A 14,985-nucleotide genomic window follows, 5' to 3' on the forward strand; every position below is an offset into this window, starting at 1 on the left:
AAATGTGGACTGTAAAATTGTAGACAAATTATTTAAGCATATCTAAAATGTATACAAATATGTCATGTATAAGAATGATTTACTTAATGCAAACCCTTAAACCACCTGATATTAAGCAACATTGCATTTCTGTCACAAAGAATAGGATACTAAATAACAGAGTGAAAGAATATATGCTGTGAAGTTACATAAATGAACATGCAACCACATGTTGATGTTGAACGTGATTGGCAACATGCAGAAAATAGTTCTTGATGAACTGCCCTTTAAGCTAAACCTGGTAAAGCTAGAAACTAATCCCAGTATCTGCAATGCTAAAACAATTACTTAGACAAGCATACACAAGTGCAGTGATTATATGAACAGGTGCTTTACACACTGTACAGCAGTTGAATGTATCCGCAACTTCACTAAAAGTGTTCTCGCCAAAAACTATCTTCGACAAACACTCAAATATCTCAAATGCATGATTCCTAAAAAGTCTAAGTAAAAGAGTTAATTTCAAGTCATCAGATATAGGTAACACGTTATACAAATTTTCAATTTCGGAAAAGCGTACATTTCTTTAACTCTTTGCTACAATCCTACCATTTCAGAAACTGAATGTTGTCTGACATTGAATGACACTGCATTCATCTAAAAGTATTATGACAATATTTTCATGCTTTGATCACATACCTGTATTACAAACATTTTTTGAAAGCATGATACCATGCACTAAAACGGGGCTTGGATATGTACCTTCCAGCACAGTTTACTCCTAACTCTACACCTTGTGGTCTTCTGGTACCCCAAGATAAGAGTATCGCAGAATCTCAACTGAGGACGGTAGATCTCCAAGGACAATGTTCACCCCAGAAAGGAAACAGGATAAACTTGAACAATTTGGTAGAAGTCCTTGGGTTATAAACTAAAGGCGTTTCACTGTCAAACAACAATTAGCAGCAAAATGGACACTGTGAACTCATGATTTGTCATCATATCAGCTAAATAAGATCAACAAGAGCTGGTGCACCCGAAATTACAAATAAAAGGAGTTTTATTTGGAATGATTCTCAAAATATAAAGACACTATGACAGAATCTGACATTAAAAAGGGACTTTTATCAGAGATGGCATGACTATCATAAACCATAATGATCATATTTAGTCCTGCTGGTAAAACGGAACTACTACACAATGAAAGAATGTAGAAAAAGTAAAATGAGCTAATATTGGGCTATTTATCATGTCCAAACCCTCACTGGGGTAGAAGCTAAGGAAGAAAGGAAGGTCAGGTCTTTACAGAGGAGTGAGTTCATAGGCTCACTGAGTCAAACAGGTGAAGGCCTCCAGATGAATGAAATAAAATGTGTTGAAGTGTTGCAAGACCTCAGGATGATTTGTTCTCCATCATGTAGTATCGATACATGACACCCATAAGTACAACAGCTATGGCAGGAATGAACATGGCTGTCCACGACCTAAATACAAATCAAATAAATCAGTTTAAATAAAACAAGTTTAAGCATCAGATGTGGATAGTGTAGTTTACATCCTGGAAGAGAATCTGTCTGCTCACCTGGACTCATCTGAAGTTGTAACGTAAACTTCCTAGAACAGAAAAATAATAAAGAAACATTACTCGAGTGCAACAATTTTCGCTAGAGAGTCAAATACATTGTTTTATTTTTACCTTTTTTGATTCTTTCTTTCGATCGTCCTGAAACAGAAAGAGGGGAAACTGGCATTAACGCTTAATATTTTAAGTAATATGTACTTGCTTTGTTCAAGTAGCAACAGAACGCTCAGCATAATTTTATAAAGTTCTAGAGGAGTACGTAAGAAAACTACCATATGGAGCTCCCCAACGAAATATTGCTGGAGCATCTCTCTGGCATCTGTGGAATGACCCACATCCTCAAAACTTTCAGTTGCATCTGTACCTGCTTGCTCCAGCAAAACTTCTTCACCTCCGGGATGCTGTAAAGGAATGGGGTGGGTCTTTTTTACTTTTACAATGTAACATGGTGAATGAATATGATAATCATTCAACACCAAGGCACGACCACAGCAGTTTAAGCATTACTTAAATCATACATTTAAATTGATGGTTTTAGAAAATAAATATAAGGTGTGTGTTTTAATTTCAAAGAGGTTTATCGCTCTTACGGGGCAAGATAATAACATAACCTGTGTTCAAGAGAAGGAACACAGTCCAATCCCTGGATACCGGCTATCATTAAGGATAAATTGAACTACACCTCCCATAATTCCCGGCACAGCTGTTGCGCAACATTAAACTTACAGTTCTCAGTCTGTTATGTTACACAATGGTACTATAAACCTTACATTCTGTTTAAGTACCAAAAGCAACATCCGTGCGTACAAAATGTTTGTATCTTCAGAATAAAAATAATCAATTACCGATATGCTCGATTTCACAAATGATTTGTATGCAGTTATTTAATACAATAGTAACACCACATAAGAATATTGTACAATAAACCATACAATGCTGATATTGAAACGAGATTTGAAGGAAAATGCCATTCAAAACTCATAGCAGATATGAAACTTTACTGAAATGTGACAGATCGACATGATAGGCTAGCAGGTTAACGTTAGCTATCCGGCTAACACTGATCATCAAACCCATGCAGTTCTAATGCAAACATGCAATTCTATATTTTTACTGCAAACATGGCCTTAAGTGTTAGCTTGAAATCCACTCATAATACTGAAAAATTTAACCACGTAGAGTGGTTTTAACTGTAACGTAAGTTAACTTAATGGATCTCGTATGCTAACGTTGTGGCCACAGACACTGTGATTGTCAGTAGCCTTTGAATTAGTTTGCCTAGTAGCTTTTAACATACAAGTGGTATAAAAGACAATGTGTATTATATAAATAAAGTTAAAGTAAAAATATACAGGATTGGGTTACGACAGTATGTTAACACAGCGTTAATACGGTTGGGTCTAACTTACACATAAGGTACTCGAAGCGTCTTACCTCCTCCATGAAAGTTGTGACATCGTAAACTTTTTCGTGGATAATGAGCCATGCGTCTCCGCTCACATTATGGTCTTGAATCTCTTGTCGTGTGTAATATTGCACATTGCTCTCATCCGGTGTGCTGCTGTTATCTACCTTCGTGTCAGTTTCTTTGCTCATCTTTACTTGATTATAGTCACTTTACCTGAAGAAAATTAAGTCAAAGGCGACAACCGAACAGATCTGCTACCACAATATGTTCTTTAAAAGCTGATTCATGTGTGAGTTTTACAGCAGACTCAACTCAATTCTCGTTCACCATTTCACCACCAGTCACGAGAAATGACCCAATCCGCATACTTCAAACAAATTAGCCAATCGGCGTTCAGTTCACTCAAAAACCAGCCAATCGGATTCGAGAGCCGATCATCGTGAGTCGCTTGCGTGACAGTGCCACACGTCACACCCATTTTACACGTCTTCGTTATATTATGTTAGGGCTTGTGGCTAGAAGTTGCATAACCCCGCTCGTATTTCCTTCTGAAACGTACTAAAAAATGCATGAAAACGGTGATTTACGGTTTGCATATTCATTTAATCCCTCATAGTTGTCTTTAAAAACAGGAAGGGATGCATTTTACTAGGGTTTCCTAGCAACGCCATTTTAGTCTGGTATTAGTAAATAAAGGTATTTCTCATTTGTCACTCATGGTATTAAAAGCCAGTTTATGAGTAACTAAAACCTCGGAGGATTAAAAGCATCACATTTTCGTGGAGAGCGACTGCTTAATTTGCATATCTAACCAATAAGCGATCCGTGCCATGTGTGCGTAATAAGTCTCAACATCGAAGCAGTTTTAGAAAAAAGTTATAGCACAATCAACTTCTTGTTTCACATGGCACATTGGGAATGCCCCTACAACCTCAAGTTTCACGCGTGACCACGTGTTTCTAGACATGTGAAGTTCTTTGTGAGGCTCTGCGCAATGTCGGTGCTGATTGGTTGGATTAAATCGTCATCGCTGCAGCTGCAAAAAAATCACACCTAAAACACAAACTGCATTATCTTCTTCCCCATTAAAACTATTAGCTACAAGAATACTTCAGTTGGCTGTTTTATTCTAGAAGGATTTAATGATTTCGGCAAACTGTCTACAAGTTGTCTCTAGTTTTGTTTGACAGATATAAATCACTTTAACAGAGACAACCAATACAACCGAATGCATTTAAATTACTCTGAACGTTACTATTTTTCCTCCATAGAATTAGGTAGAAAACATTTATAGAAAAGTAGTTTAAAATAAAAATGATTTGCCCAATCTATTTGTTTGTTTATAAGCTAATGAGCTATAGCTTAATAGTGTATGTGGGGAGGGTATGACGCACAGTGCACTGATGGCGTGATGCGGCGCACCTGTGTTCAATAACAAATCGTTCACCCCTATAAAAGCAGGTTACCGACATGCGATCGGTAGTTAAAGCATTTTATTTTAAGAAATCCTTGCAGCCGGATCCTTGCCACGGACCAGAAGGGAAGGTATAGTCAAAAAGATACGTTGTGGATATACCTATGTTGTCCCCTTGGTATGACTTCAGATAAGATTGAACAGTTTTGCGTTTTTCTTTTGAGATAAAACTTCATTTTTCAATGCAGGGCATTTGAGCAGTATGGCTTCTCACCAGTATGGCTTCTCACCAGTTTGGATTCTCTGGTTGTGCCTCCGGTCCTCCGCTGCACATGAGGACATCTTGCTGTCTGAGAAGGACAGTGATGGCTTCTCTCCAGTGTGAATTGTTGTGTGTGTTATAATTTACAGTGATTGCTGTCTTAAGTATGGTGTGTTATCGCCATATGTATGTATAGGCCTATGCAAGGCATGTCAAATCCAGCACCGCAAAGATTTCACGTTTGGTCACGTCACTGCACTCTTGTCACTACTTGCACATGTACTCCACAATATAATCTGTTTTAATATAACTCGTCGTGGTCGTGTCTTTCTTGAATTGTACACCACACTAAATGGATACTAGCGTTGTTGTCGCTGCATTCGATCTTAAATTGTATTTAACCTCCTTTCCTGTAGCTCAGTGGTAAGAGCAAGGTTGTGGGTTCGATCCCAGGGGATTGCAAATACCTATGTATAGGATAAAGCAATGTAAGTCGCTTTGGATAAAATCGTCTGCTAAATGTTCTTTACATACAAAAACGTATTAAATTGGATGCCCTTTTACTTTGATCACTTTCTAGCTATATAAATGTCAGTTATACAATATAACGTAAGGTAAAGGAAGCATTTTATCCTGAAATTGAAGCGTGTGAGAAGGTTTTGTTTCAAGTATCCCCAGTGAGTCTGAAATTTCTGCAATGTTTTAAATTGCCACAAGATGCCAGTAAAGGGACGAAGACGTCGCCATGTGTATAAAACTGGAGCAGTCCGTTGACAATAACTCTTACCTTTATTGCTATGCGTTGCAGCAGACATTACATTCACTTATGGTACATAACTCCGTCATTTAGCACAGACTAACATCAAATCCAATTATCTAGTTTTCCTTCCTCAATTGCCAGTACAACTGGAAGTTTCCTTTGTCTTATGGTTTTACTTGATCGTTTACTGAACTGCACATTTAATGCATGATTATTAATACCAACATTAATTGTTTGTTACTAACAAAATGTATCTTGTTTTGTCAGACATTATCTGGCAGTATAACCTACTGCTATTCACATTCTAAAATGCACAAAGACAAAAAAGTCCCAAGAGTGCAGCAGCACTGATAAAAGTGGGACCTGGTCTGCGATGGTGTATTGACACTTTATTTCCGTCCGAACATTTGCTGGAGGAAATGAGTGATCGGTTCTCAGATTGTGCTATTAAACAGTTGGGAGTGTTTACACAGGAAATTGGATGGTGATTATTGCTTTGTTCTCCCAGTGCCATATGGAGAGATGCATTGTGTCCGTTCTACAAGAGAGAATGAATCATTTCAATGCCTCTGAATTTTATCAAGAGACTCAAGCATAAAAATCCATTCTGTTACGATGCAGCCAGGGATGATGCTGCTTGTTATTGTACCATATCATATTAAACTAGTGTCTCTTTATCTGCAAGACAAAAAACAGACCATGTCGCGTCCAGTGTGGTAGGATGCGAACCTTCCTGCCCTTTTTTTCTTTCCTATGACCATTTACCCATAAAGATAATAACATCAGAGTTGGCAAAGATAAGAGGTTCACAGGTTATATAGAATGCTGCACAAACTAGGAAATCTCATGGTGACATGTGGCATGACTCTTAAGGACATTCGATATGTCACCACAGCAACGGATCATCCTCTACACAAGCTTTAGATTAGACGGGTCAGCAGGGAACATTTTATGAACACGGGCCTAACAAAAACATCCAAGGTCAAAGCTCAGTGCAGAGGCGTGACAGCATTGATAATTAAATCCACCCACTGCCTTTAATATACCAGGGCTTAAAAATGTTTTGCAGCAGCGAACATGATCTACTGTACGTGTCGTGTGCCGATACATGCAGGCTATCTGTGTTTTCCTGTGATGAAGTTTTTTTTTATTGGCAAAATATCAAGCATCTCAAGACACAGCTTCCGATATACTTAAGATTAGAATCGAAGACATAAAGTCAAATTAGCACTAACAACGTATGTATACACACAAACATAATGTAAATGCAAACAAACAAAAACAAGGCAATAGCAAAACTGAAGTTGTTTCCATTGGGTTTCATTCTGATTACAAATCTTCAAATTTGAGATAAAACTGTAGGGCTATGCCATAAAACCCAGTGATAGGTTGGTGGAGTGTTATGGAATAGTTGTATTGAATTTGACATGCACAATGCACAAAAGGCTGAAACGTGAATAAAAAACCTTGTGATGCTTCCCGCAAGTTATTGAAAATCAAACAAAAGGTAAAACGTCTTTTAAAGAAATCCTGTTCCCAGGACCGCAAACCTTTACAGAGTTTGATGAAAAGATTAAAACAGTGGCGTGTTTCTTGGTTTAAAGCTGTTGAATAGAGCACATTTTACAGTGGGGTCAAAACGTTTAAAAAACACAATTGCATAGTAAGTTCCATTTTATGAAGACCATTTTAATTTTTAATCTTACATCTATTATTAAATCCCAAAGATATTTCTATGTCATTTTAATACCGTTATAAATGTTATGTAAATTGTATCTTGATCAAACAGGAAACAGGAAGTTCTTCTTGACCAGCATTGGAGTCTTTAAGGTCCAGTTGTATGATAAATGTATCATTGATGCACTTTATTCCAATAAACTTTGCCGCTTTGCAAGTGCAATGACTTTTATAATGTATCAATTCTATAAACAATCTTATTATTGTTTATTTTGATTAGGATATGACGGCTTGTTGAGTATCTCCATTTGATGTCCGCATTCCCTGCCAATGGCATCAGGGCTTCCGCATGATCTCTAAATTGCATCACCATCACCATGACAACAAACAGCTACAAAGTATCTGCTAGAAAGCAGCTGAACCACACTGCAAAGGGGGTTTTAAAACCGGTTCCATGTTAACACTTCAATGTGTTTGAGATGCGCACAGCCCACATGGCAATGCTGTAAAGCTATTCTTCTGTGCGTCTCTATAGATTTGCTATAAAGCAGAAGGATGTACAATTGCTTATATAGATTATCATGACAATTACAGACCATTATATTTCTTTTCTTGGTTTGGGAGGTCTTTTTGCAGGGCTGAATTGATCCTTCTAATTTCAAAACACAAATTCTGTTTTTGATGCAGTTAGTTCATGCAAGAATGATAAAAATATACTGTGTTAAACACACATCTCTTCCATGCAACGAAACCGTGCAGAACAGCAGAGGTGAAGAATGATTTCGATTGACCAATGCAGATTTATATCTCAAACCAGCCTAACAAAGCTCAGCCCCTATACTGCATTGATCAGCATTAGGTCTTATTCTAACCTTCGAAGGCGCTAGAAGCTGATTTGATATGACTACCATAATAGGATTTAGTGAGACTTTATCCCTCCCTTTTTCTCAATTACAGAAACCAAGAAAAGAGCTGAATTGATCGCAACTTCTCCTGCAGGCCTGTAATGGTCCTAAAGCAGCTCTCCAGAAGACGCTGAGACAGCACTGCAGATATTCCCACAGTTCCAATAAAGAAAACTCATTGTATATGTTGCAGCATTTAAGTGGACTCTCAACCTCACAGTTTCAAGGAACTATTAAAATTTTCGGATAAGATGGAGCCTATATTGATCAAAATATATCAAGTAGATTGTATTATTTTTGGATACTTCATTCCTTTTGGCCAAACAGGACATAGAATTTGTGTATAATGACCAATACTGTACCATCAATGCTTCACCATGCATTTAGCAGACACTTATCCAGTGTGACAAAGCATTTAAGCTATACATTTAATGACTTCCCTTGAAACTGAACCCTTAACCCTGTCATCAATAGCACCATGCAGTTCTAAACCCCACTTCACATTTTCGTAATTTCCGTGTGCGTGTTCGTTATTTTAAATGTAGGCATGCAAAATAGGCGGCGATGCGTTTTAGACACGAAATGTGAATCGCCCCTTAGTGTCCAAGTTTAAAACAATTAAAAGAGCAATGTGGAGATTTTATCAGTCTCTAGAGGTGAGGTTGTGAGTTGCAACCGAAAGGCTCACTCCACATCTCAACCCTCCCTTTTAAAGCACTACAGAGGCTGACACTGGGCAAAGATGTTGTCATGTTTTCGTATTTCCCGAAGTAGATAACATATATACAATACGCACTCTGTAGAGCAGTTTGTCCGTTTAAGGCTACTGTAGAGAAACAACATGGTAAATTCCATGTAAGGGGACCCGCGGTGTATGTAGATGTATGTAGAAAGCTCATTCTAAGCTAATAAAAACAACACTTTATATAGGTTCTTATACACCTCTGTTATGTATATTATATTGTATTTCTGTCAATAGATCCTGATAAATGTTACAAACATCACGTGTTAACCAGTTTAGAACTGGCTGCTAACAATTTAAACCCAGTATTCCAGTGAGATGTGTATTATCATTTACAGTGGATAAAGAATCACCCCCCTTCAAAAGGATCAGATTTTGTTGCTTAGCAGCAACAAGAGGATGGACAGATTTTGTTCTATCCAGCTGTATTTACTCAGTGCAGCTTATAACATCAAGCAAGTTGTAAAAAAATAAAAAAACAAAATTTAAAGGGTTGGAAAAAGGATCACCCCCACCCACATATCACTTGTTAACTCAATCAGGTGGAACTCGTCGTCTGAACTAAAGGGCACAAAAAGCCATTTGACTTTCAACTGTGTTCATTTTGATTAGCTCAGCATGAAAAGAGCTTTCCCTAGAGCATTTTAGTCCTTTGCAGTGCAACATAAGCAAACAATTAACTATTTGTAGCAAGGCACTGTCCAAAGATCTCCAGGATAAAGTTGTGAACAGATACAAGTCAGGAGACGGAAAAAAATATATTTCCAAGGCTTTATCAATGCCTAAATGCACAGTGATTTGGTACAACACAGACCTTCCCTGGATCTAAACTGGATGAAAGAGCCGGGAAGAACTGGTCCATCCCCAACCATGAGCAAAGATGGATGTCTTGTCACATTAATGCTAAATTTACAATACTTAGTATTTAATGCTTACATCACATGAGAGCAGTTTTAAGTTAAAGCTGCACTCAGTCACATTATGCCATTACTATTTTCTCGACTTATAACATTCCTCTGTTGTCTGATAGCAATCACAAAAAAGACCAAAATAGACCCAACAGTATCCACAAATGAAATTTCCTATATCCCAAGTAATAATCTCTCCCTATTTTGCATAAACATTTACTCAGTAACTTTTAATCAAAGTCACTGAGTGCAGCTGTGACACGTCACAGGAGACCTGGCCCTCCCAGATGAGACTGGTTTCTCCCGAGGTGTTAATTTCTCCATTTATTTATCATTGGAGTTTGGGTTCCTCACCACAGGGCAGTGTTGGCTTGCTCACCGGGAGGCTGCATTCATATTATTTACTAGAATGATTTTGCTTGTTCTATAAACACCATGCACTGTGCTGTGTTTTATCTTTTCTGTGTTTTCTCCTTTAAAACTGCTTTGGAACACTGCACATTGTTAAAAGCGCTATATAAATAAAATTGAATTGAATTGAATTAAAGCAAAAGGTGGTTCAAGAAAATACTGACACAAGGGGTTGATCCGTTTTCCAATTTTCTGAAATATTGGTGTTCTGTCTTAGTCTTGGATGTTATAAGTTGCACCGAGTTAATACAGCTGGATAAAACAAAAACTGTCCCCATCTTATTTAAGGTGCAAAACAACAAAATGTGATTATTTTGAAGGGGCTGATTATTTTCTATATCCACTGTACACATCACACACTAGTCTTATAAAAAAATCTCCATACATGCATCAAACTGCTATAAAGTAACCAACAGTCAAAGACTAGTGTAGTTTCTTATTTCTTTATTTGGATTATGGTGAAACAACTGTTGGGAACTGTGGCACCCTTACACAACATGTACATCAATGTCAGTGATCATACTGAATGCACAGCTATAAATATCCCCTCGAGGAAACGTATATGAGGTGGAGCACAACATGGTCGGATGTTGTGGAGACCCACTCTGTAAAAGAGCACCTCATGGTTCAGAAAGTGTCAAGCTACACACCTGACTGCTCATGTGTGGGTTTTCTCACATAACTAAAGCAATATATTTTCTACCTCTACCAGCTCAGAAACATCTTTATGCAGTACGAGACAACCATTCTGCTACTGCCAAATGAAAGACCGTAAGAACAAGAAAATATCCTGAAGGACCTGATATTAAACCAAAATGTAAAGTTTGTAATCGCTGCACCAGAAATCTTACGTTGGGTTCAACAAACAGAGCAATGCAGGAGCCTTATAGAGCCAAAATAATGAGAATAAGATTTCTTTATACATGTATTTTACACGTATTTTGTGATAGTTTACGAAAATGCTGTAGGCATCAAGTCAAAGTCAATAATGCACCCGAAACAATGAGGGATGCTGTCGATTGTAAATGGGCTTTGACGCTTTATTTTTACAACAAATTGAAGTCTTAACATATTACAATAAACATTTATAAACAGTATAAAAATTATATTATTATTTACATACAGATAACTTCAATCACATATTCTGGCTGTATAATACTTCCATTAACAGCCTACATATGAATGCTCTTATGTACACCTCCACCACAAAGGAATGAAATTCTTTTCCCTTCACGAAATTAATATTCTTTAACAAGTGCTTAGGCTAAAACGAACTTAAAATGAACATTTACAGTATGATTTTGCAACACAGTCAACAAGAAGTGCTTTTACATAATTCACCCTCTGAACACGACTGCTTTCATTCAGCCCACTTCACGCCACCAATACATTTTTGTGGTAATCTTTTTACATATATGAACTTGGTTTTGCAGGTAATACAATGTTCCTGAGTGGATAGAGAACGCACAAAACGTAGCAAAAAAGACCTACTAAGATGGAAATATAAAATTCATGTTTGCCAAAAAAAAAATGTCATGATATGAAAATGTATAAGCCAAAAGGCATCGCTGGTCTGACCTTTACATTACCTGGTTAATTACAATCCATTCTGCATAAACTGCATGACTGAGAATTAAAGGTTAGCCTTCCTCAGTTGCTTGATATTGGATTTGTTAGATAAGAAAATGTGGAACACGTTTCAAAGGCTCTCTTGCGTTCAACTTTGATCGGCAAATTAACAACGCAATACCTATCTGTTAGTAAACATGACATTTCTGAGACGCTAATACATTAAAGTAAATATGAGAGATAGTGCCATCAAAAAGTAAAAAGGCACCAAAAGCCATGAAACTAAAAAAGAACAAAGATATGGAGAAAAAAGCATTTATGATAACCTACGATTAAAAATAACATTATTCTCTTTCCCGATCTTGACACGTCCACGGCATTTGACACCTCAGCTCCAGCTCTTAAAAAGTCAGTTCATTAAGTATATTGGTTTCTCAAGCAGGTTCCGGCTCACGGATGATGGTCTCAGTGGTCATGAGCGTGAGCAGAGTGCAGTTGGACGACACGCTAGAAAAACGCTCATGAAGAGAGTAGTTGCTGCTCCATCCAGGAGCCACAGAAGACTCTGCCGAGTTGACGCAACCAGAATCTGTGTCAGCGCCTGGACAAAGTCCTAGACAAAGTCTCTGAAGGAGCACATGAAATTTCTTTCTAAAGCTATGGTTGATCCAGAAGTAGAAGATACAATTGAGGAAGCCATTGGAGGTCGGCAGCCACACAGCGATAAACTCTATCCACTCTGGGACGCCACTGCCTGAAATGGCTAGAAATAAGTTTGACTATTAGATTCATCATAAATTTACACAGCAGCATCTAATTGCATATTCAGGAAAAGAAAATGCACACTTTTAAGGAGTTCATATAACAATTTAGATTTTGACTAAAACTTACATATTTCCAATTGTGCTTTAAAGTGCATCAAAGTAAAATAGGCTTAGATGGACATTTAACTCTATGACTATATTGGATGTCTGCAAAATGACGCAACTGATTCAAAACATTTCATTCTAGTTTCAAAAGCTCTTACTAAAGTACATACACCGAGGTCCCCTTGCATAGAATTCGTCATGTTGTTCTACAGTAGCCTTAAACTGACAAACTGCTCAACAGAGCGTATTTCATAAATATGTTATCTCCTTTGGCAAAGAAGCAAAAATGTGGCGACATCTTAGATCTGTGTCAGCCACCATATTGCTTCGAAAGGGAGGGGGGGGAAGCGAGCCATTGGTTGCAATTCCCAACCTAACCACTAGATGCCACTTAATCTTATACACTGGTCCCAAAATATTCCTGGGTGGATAGAGAATGCCTGCAATCTAACAAATAATAATAATTTGACCTTCAGCTTTATAATAATGTATACAAAATAAATTATGTTTATCGAACCAATTTCGCATGCTCAAAGTATAGTCATATGTCTCTGTTTGTTGTATACAGTGGTTCCTTAAGAGAGACCCGTTTAATGTGAACTACAACTACAAGTGTTTTGCGCAAATTTGATAACACGTTCCATAGTTTGAAAACAGCTGGTAAATAGAAAAAACTTGTATTATTAAAAATAAATTAGAATTGGAGGACGTGTAAAGAAGTGTAAAGAAAAATAATCATAGCTCTACTGTGATTTTTCAATGGCGGTCATTAGGTGGTACGTGGAACAACCAGTTTTATTAAATGTGGTACTTTAACTGAAAACAAATACCCAATATAATAAACATAACTGTGATTTCACAGGTGTATAAAGACCGTCCTTAAAGAAGAGTTGTGTTTTTATTACCTTAAAATGAGCTATATAACTTTTTTAAAGTGTGAAAACAGTTTTAAAATGTAAAATAGTCATTTAAAAATAGCGGCTACATTCATTGTAGGTAGCTAAATTTTCTGTTTATAAATCAAATGGACAACAAGAAACAATGACATGAAAGGCCTCACCATTGTACAGCATGATGACCATACATGGGGTCCAGCAGGTGAAGTAAACAGTCATGACTGGCACGAGCACACGTAAGGCGACTTTAGGTCTGTATCCTCCACCCCAGCGGTGTTTCCTCAGCTTTAACCTCTGTCTCTTAGCGGCTATCCAGAGTCTGAGGTTACAGAAGGTCATGATGGCCGAGCACGGGAAGAAGATGAAGCACGTCAAAGTGAGAGAGTACGAGACGTTGCTGGAGTACATGGGGTTGCACACGAGCGACGCTCTAGAGAAGGAAACTTCAATGATCCCAGCGGGAACGGAGATGGGCACGAGGAGGACGGGTGGGAATATCCATGCAAACGAGATCAAAAGCAGCGCTCTTTTCCGCGTAAGCAGCGTGGAGTACTTCAGAGGGTAAAATACGGCGACGTATCTCTCCAGACTGATGGTCGCGAGCGTATACATGCAGGTGGAATAGATGGTCGCGTTGAAAAACGCCACGACGTGACAGAAAGGGTCCGGGCCCTCGTTGTATTCCTTCATGAAACTCACGCAAAGATTCAGGGGCATGATAAGCAGCCCGAATGCGGAATCGGCTCCGGTTAACGACAAAAGGAAATATCGGGAGTTTCTCGACCATCCCGATACAGCCGAAGTTATGACCATCACCACCGCGATGTTGCTCAAAGTTATCATCACCCCCAAAACTGATATTATTGCGATTTTAACGGGCCTGTTATCCTCTAGTGTCCTCTGTAGATCCGTCTCCGTTTCATTAATGCTTTGGATGGAGATGTTAGCGTCTGCCATGGTGGGATATTAGTAATTACACATGGCGTTATTTTACAAACGTTAGGAATTTTATTAACACAACGTTAACTGCAGGCAAACAGAATCTACACAGCAAAAAACGCTAGAGGAAAGATTCACCTGTAACAAATCAAGTTCAATGTCACGTGATCGCTCAAGTGCCGGGCCTTAATCATGACGTCACGACAGGTGTGCCGCTCCTAGGCTGCGTCCCAATACCCCCACTTTACTTTTTTTAATGCTTTATTAAATCAATGCCATTTAAAACAAGAGGTATTACATATTCCAATCATATTAACAATCGCTTTCAGATAGAGAAAAATAATAATAATTTTAATTACATAAATTGCAATGTTTTCAGAGCATTACATGTTTTCAGTACTTTTTTGTGTTTATTTTTTTCCAAGAGATCGACATACAATTTGAAACTTGCGGTCTTTGCTCTTGACCGCTTGACTACTTTCATGACGTACTTCCTGTTTTTGGCACTAGTGTTCTAGTGGGCGTCGAGAGTCCCAAGTCAGCATGTAGTATTTCTAACCCGATGGGACACACTTAGCAAGTGCAAATATAAAGTTAGCTAATGTAGTGTTTCTTATTATGAGATCAAAAGCTGTTTAACAAACTCTGGAGTATTCACCAATAA

General features: G+C 37.9%; 2 protein-coding genes across 2 annotated transcripts; both read right to left on the reverse strand.

Annotated features, from left to right (window-relative positions):
- Positions 1 to 1,021: 1,021 nt before the first annotated feature.
- Positions 1,022 to 3,324, reverse strand: LOC130430034 (cytochrome b5). Its single transcript, XM_056758935.1, has 5 exons — positions 2,996 to 3,324; positions 1,834 to 1,962; positions 1,676 to 1,702; positions 1,562 to 1,593; positions 1,022 to 1,463 (listed from the first exon to the last, which is right to left on the reverse strand). The coding sequence occupies exons 1-5, from the start codon at positions 3,155 to 3,157 to the stop codon at positions 1,373 to 1,375; spliced, it is 441 nt and encodes a 146-aa protein (XP_056614913.1). The 5' UTR covers positions 3,158 to 3,324; the 3' UTR covers positions 1,022 to 1,372.
- Positions 3,325 to 11,100: 7,776 nt separating this feature from the next.
- On the reverse strand, positions 11,101 to 14,339 carry zgc:162592 (uncharacterized protein LOC561993 homolog). Its single transcript, XM_056753872.1, has 2 exons — positions 13,547 to 14,339; positions 11,101 to 12,380 (listed from the first exon to the last, which is right to left on the reverse strand). Exons 1-2 carry the CDS (start codon positions 14,337 to 14,339, stop codon positions 12,052 to 12,054), a joined length of 1,122 nt encoding a protein of 373 aa, XP_056609850.1. The 3' UTR covers positions 11,101 to 12,051.
- Positions 14,340 to 14,985: the final 646 nt, after the last annotated feature.

Source organism: Triplophysa dalaica, chromosome 1 (genome assembly GCF_015846415.1).
Source record: "Triplophysa dalaica isolate WHDGS20190420 chromosome 1, ASM1584641v1, whole genome shotgun sequence".
NCBI classification, from domain to species: domain Eukaryota; kingdom Metazoa; phylum Chordata; class Actinopteri; order Cypriniformes; family Nemacheilidae; genus Triplophysa; species Triplophysa dalaica.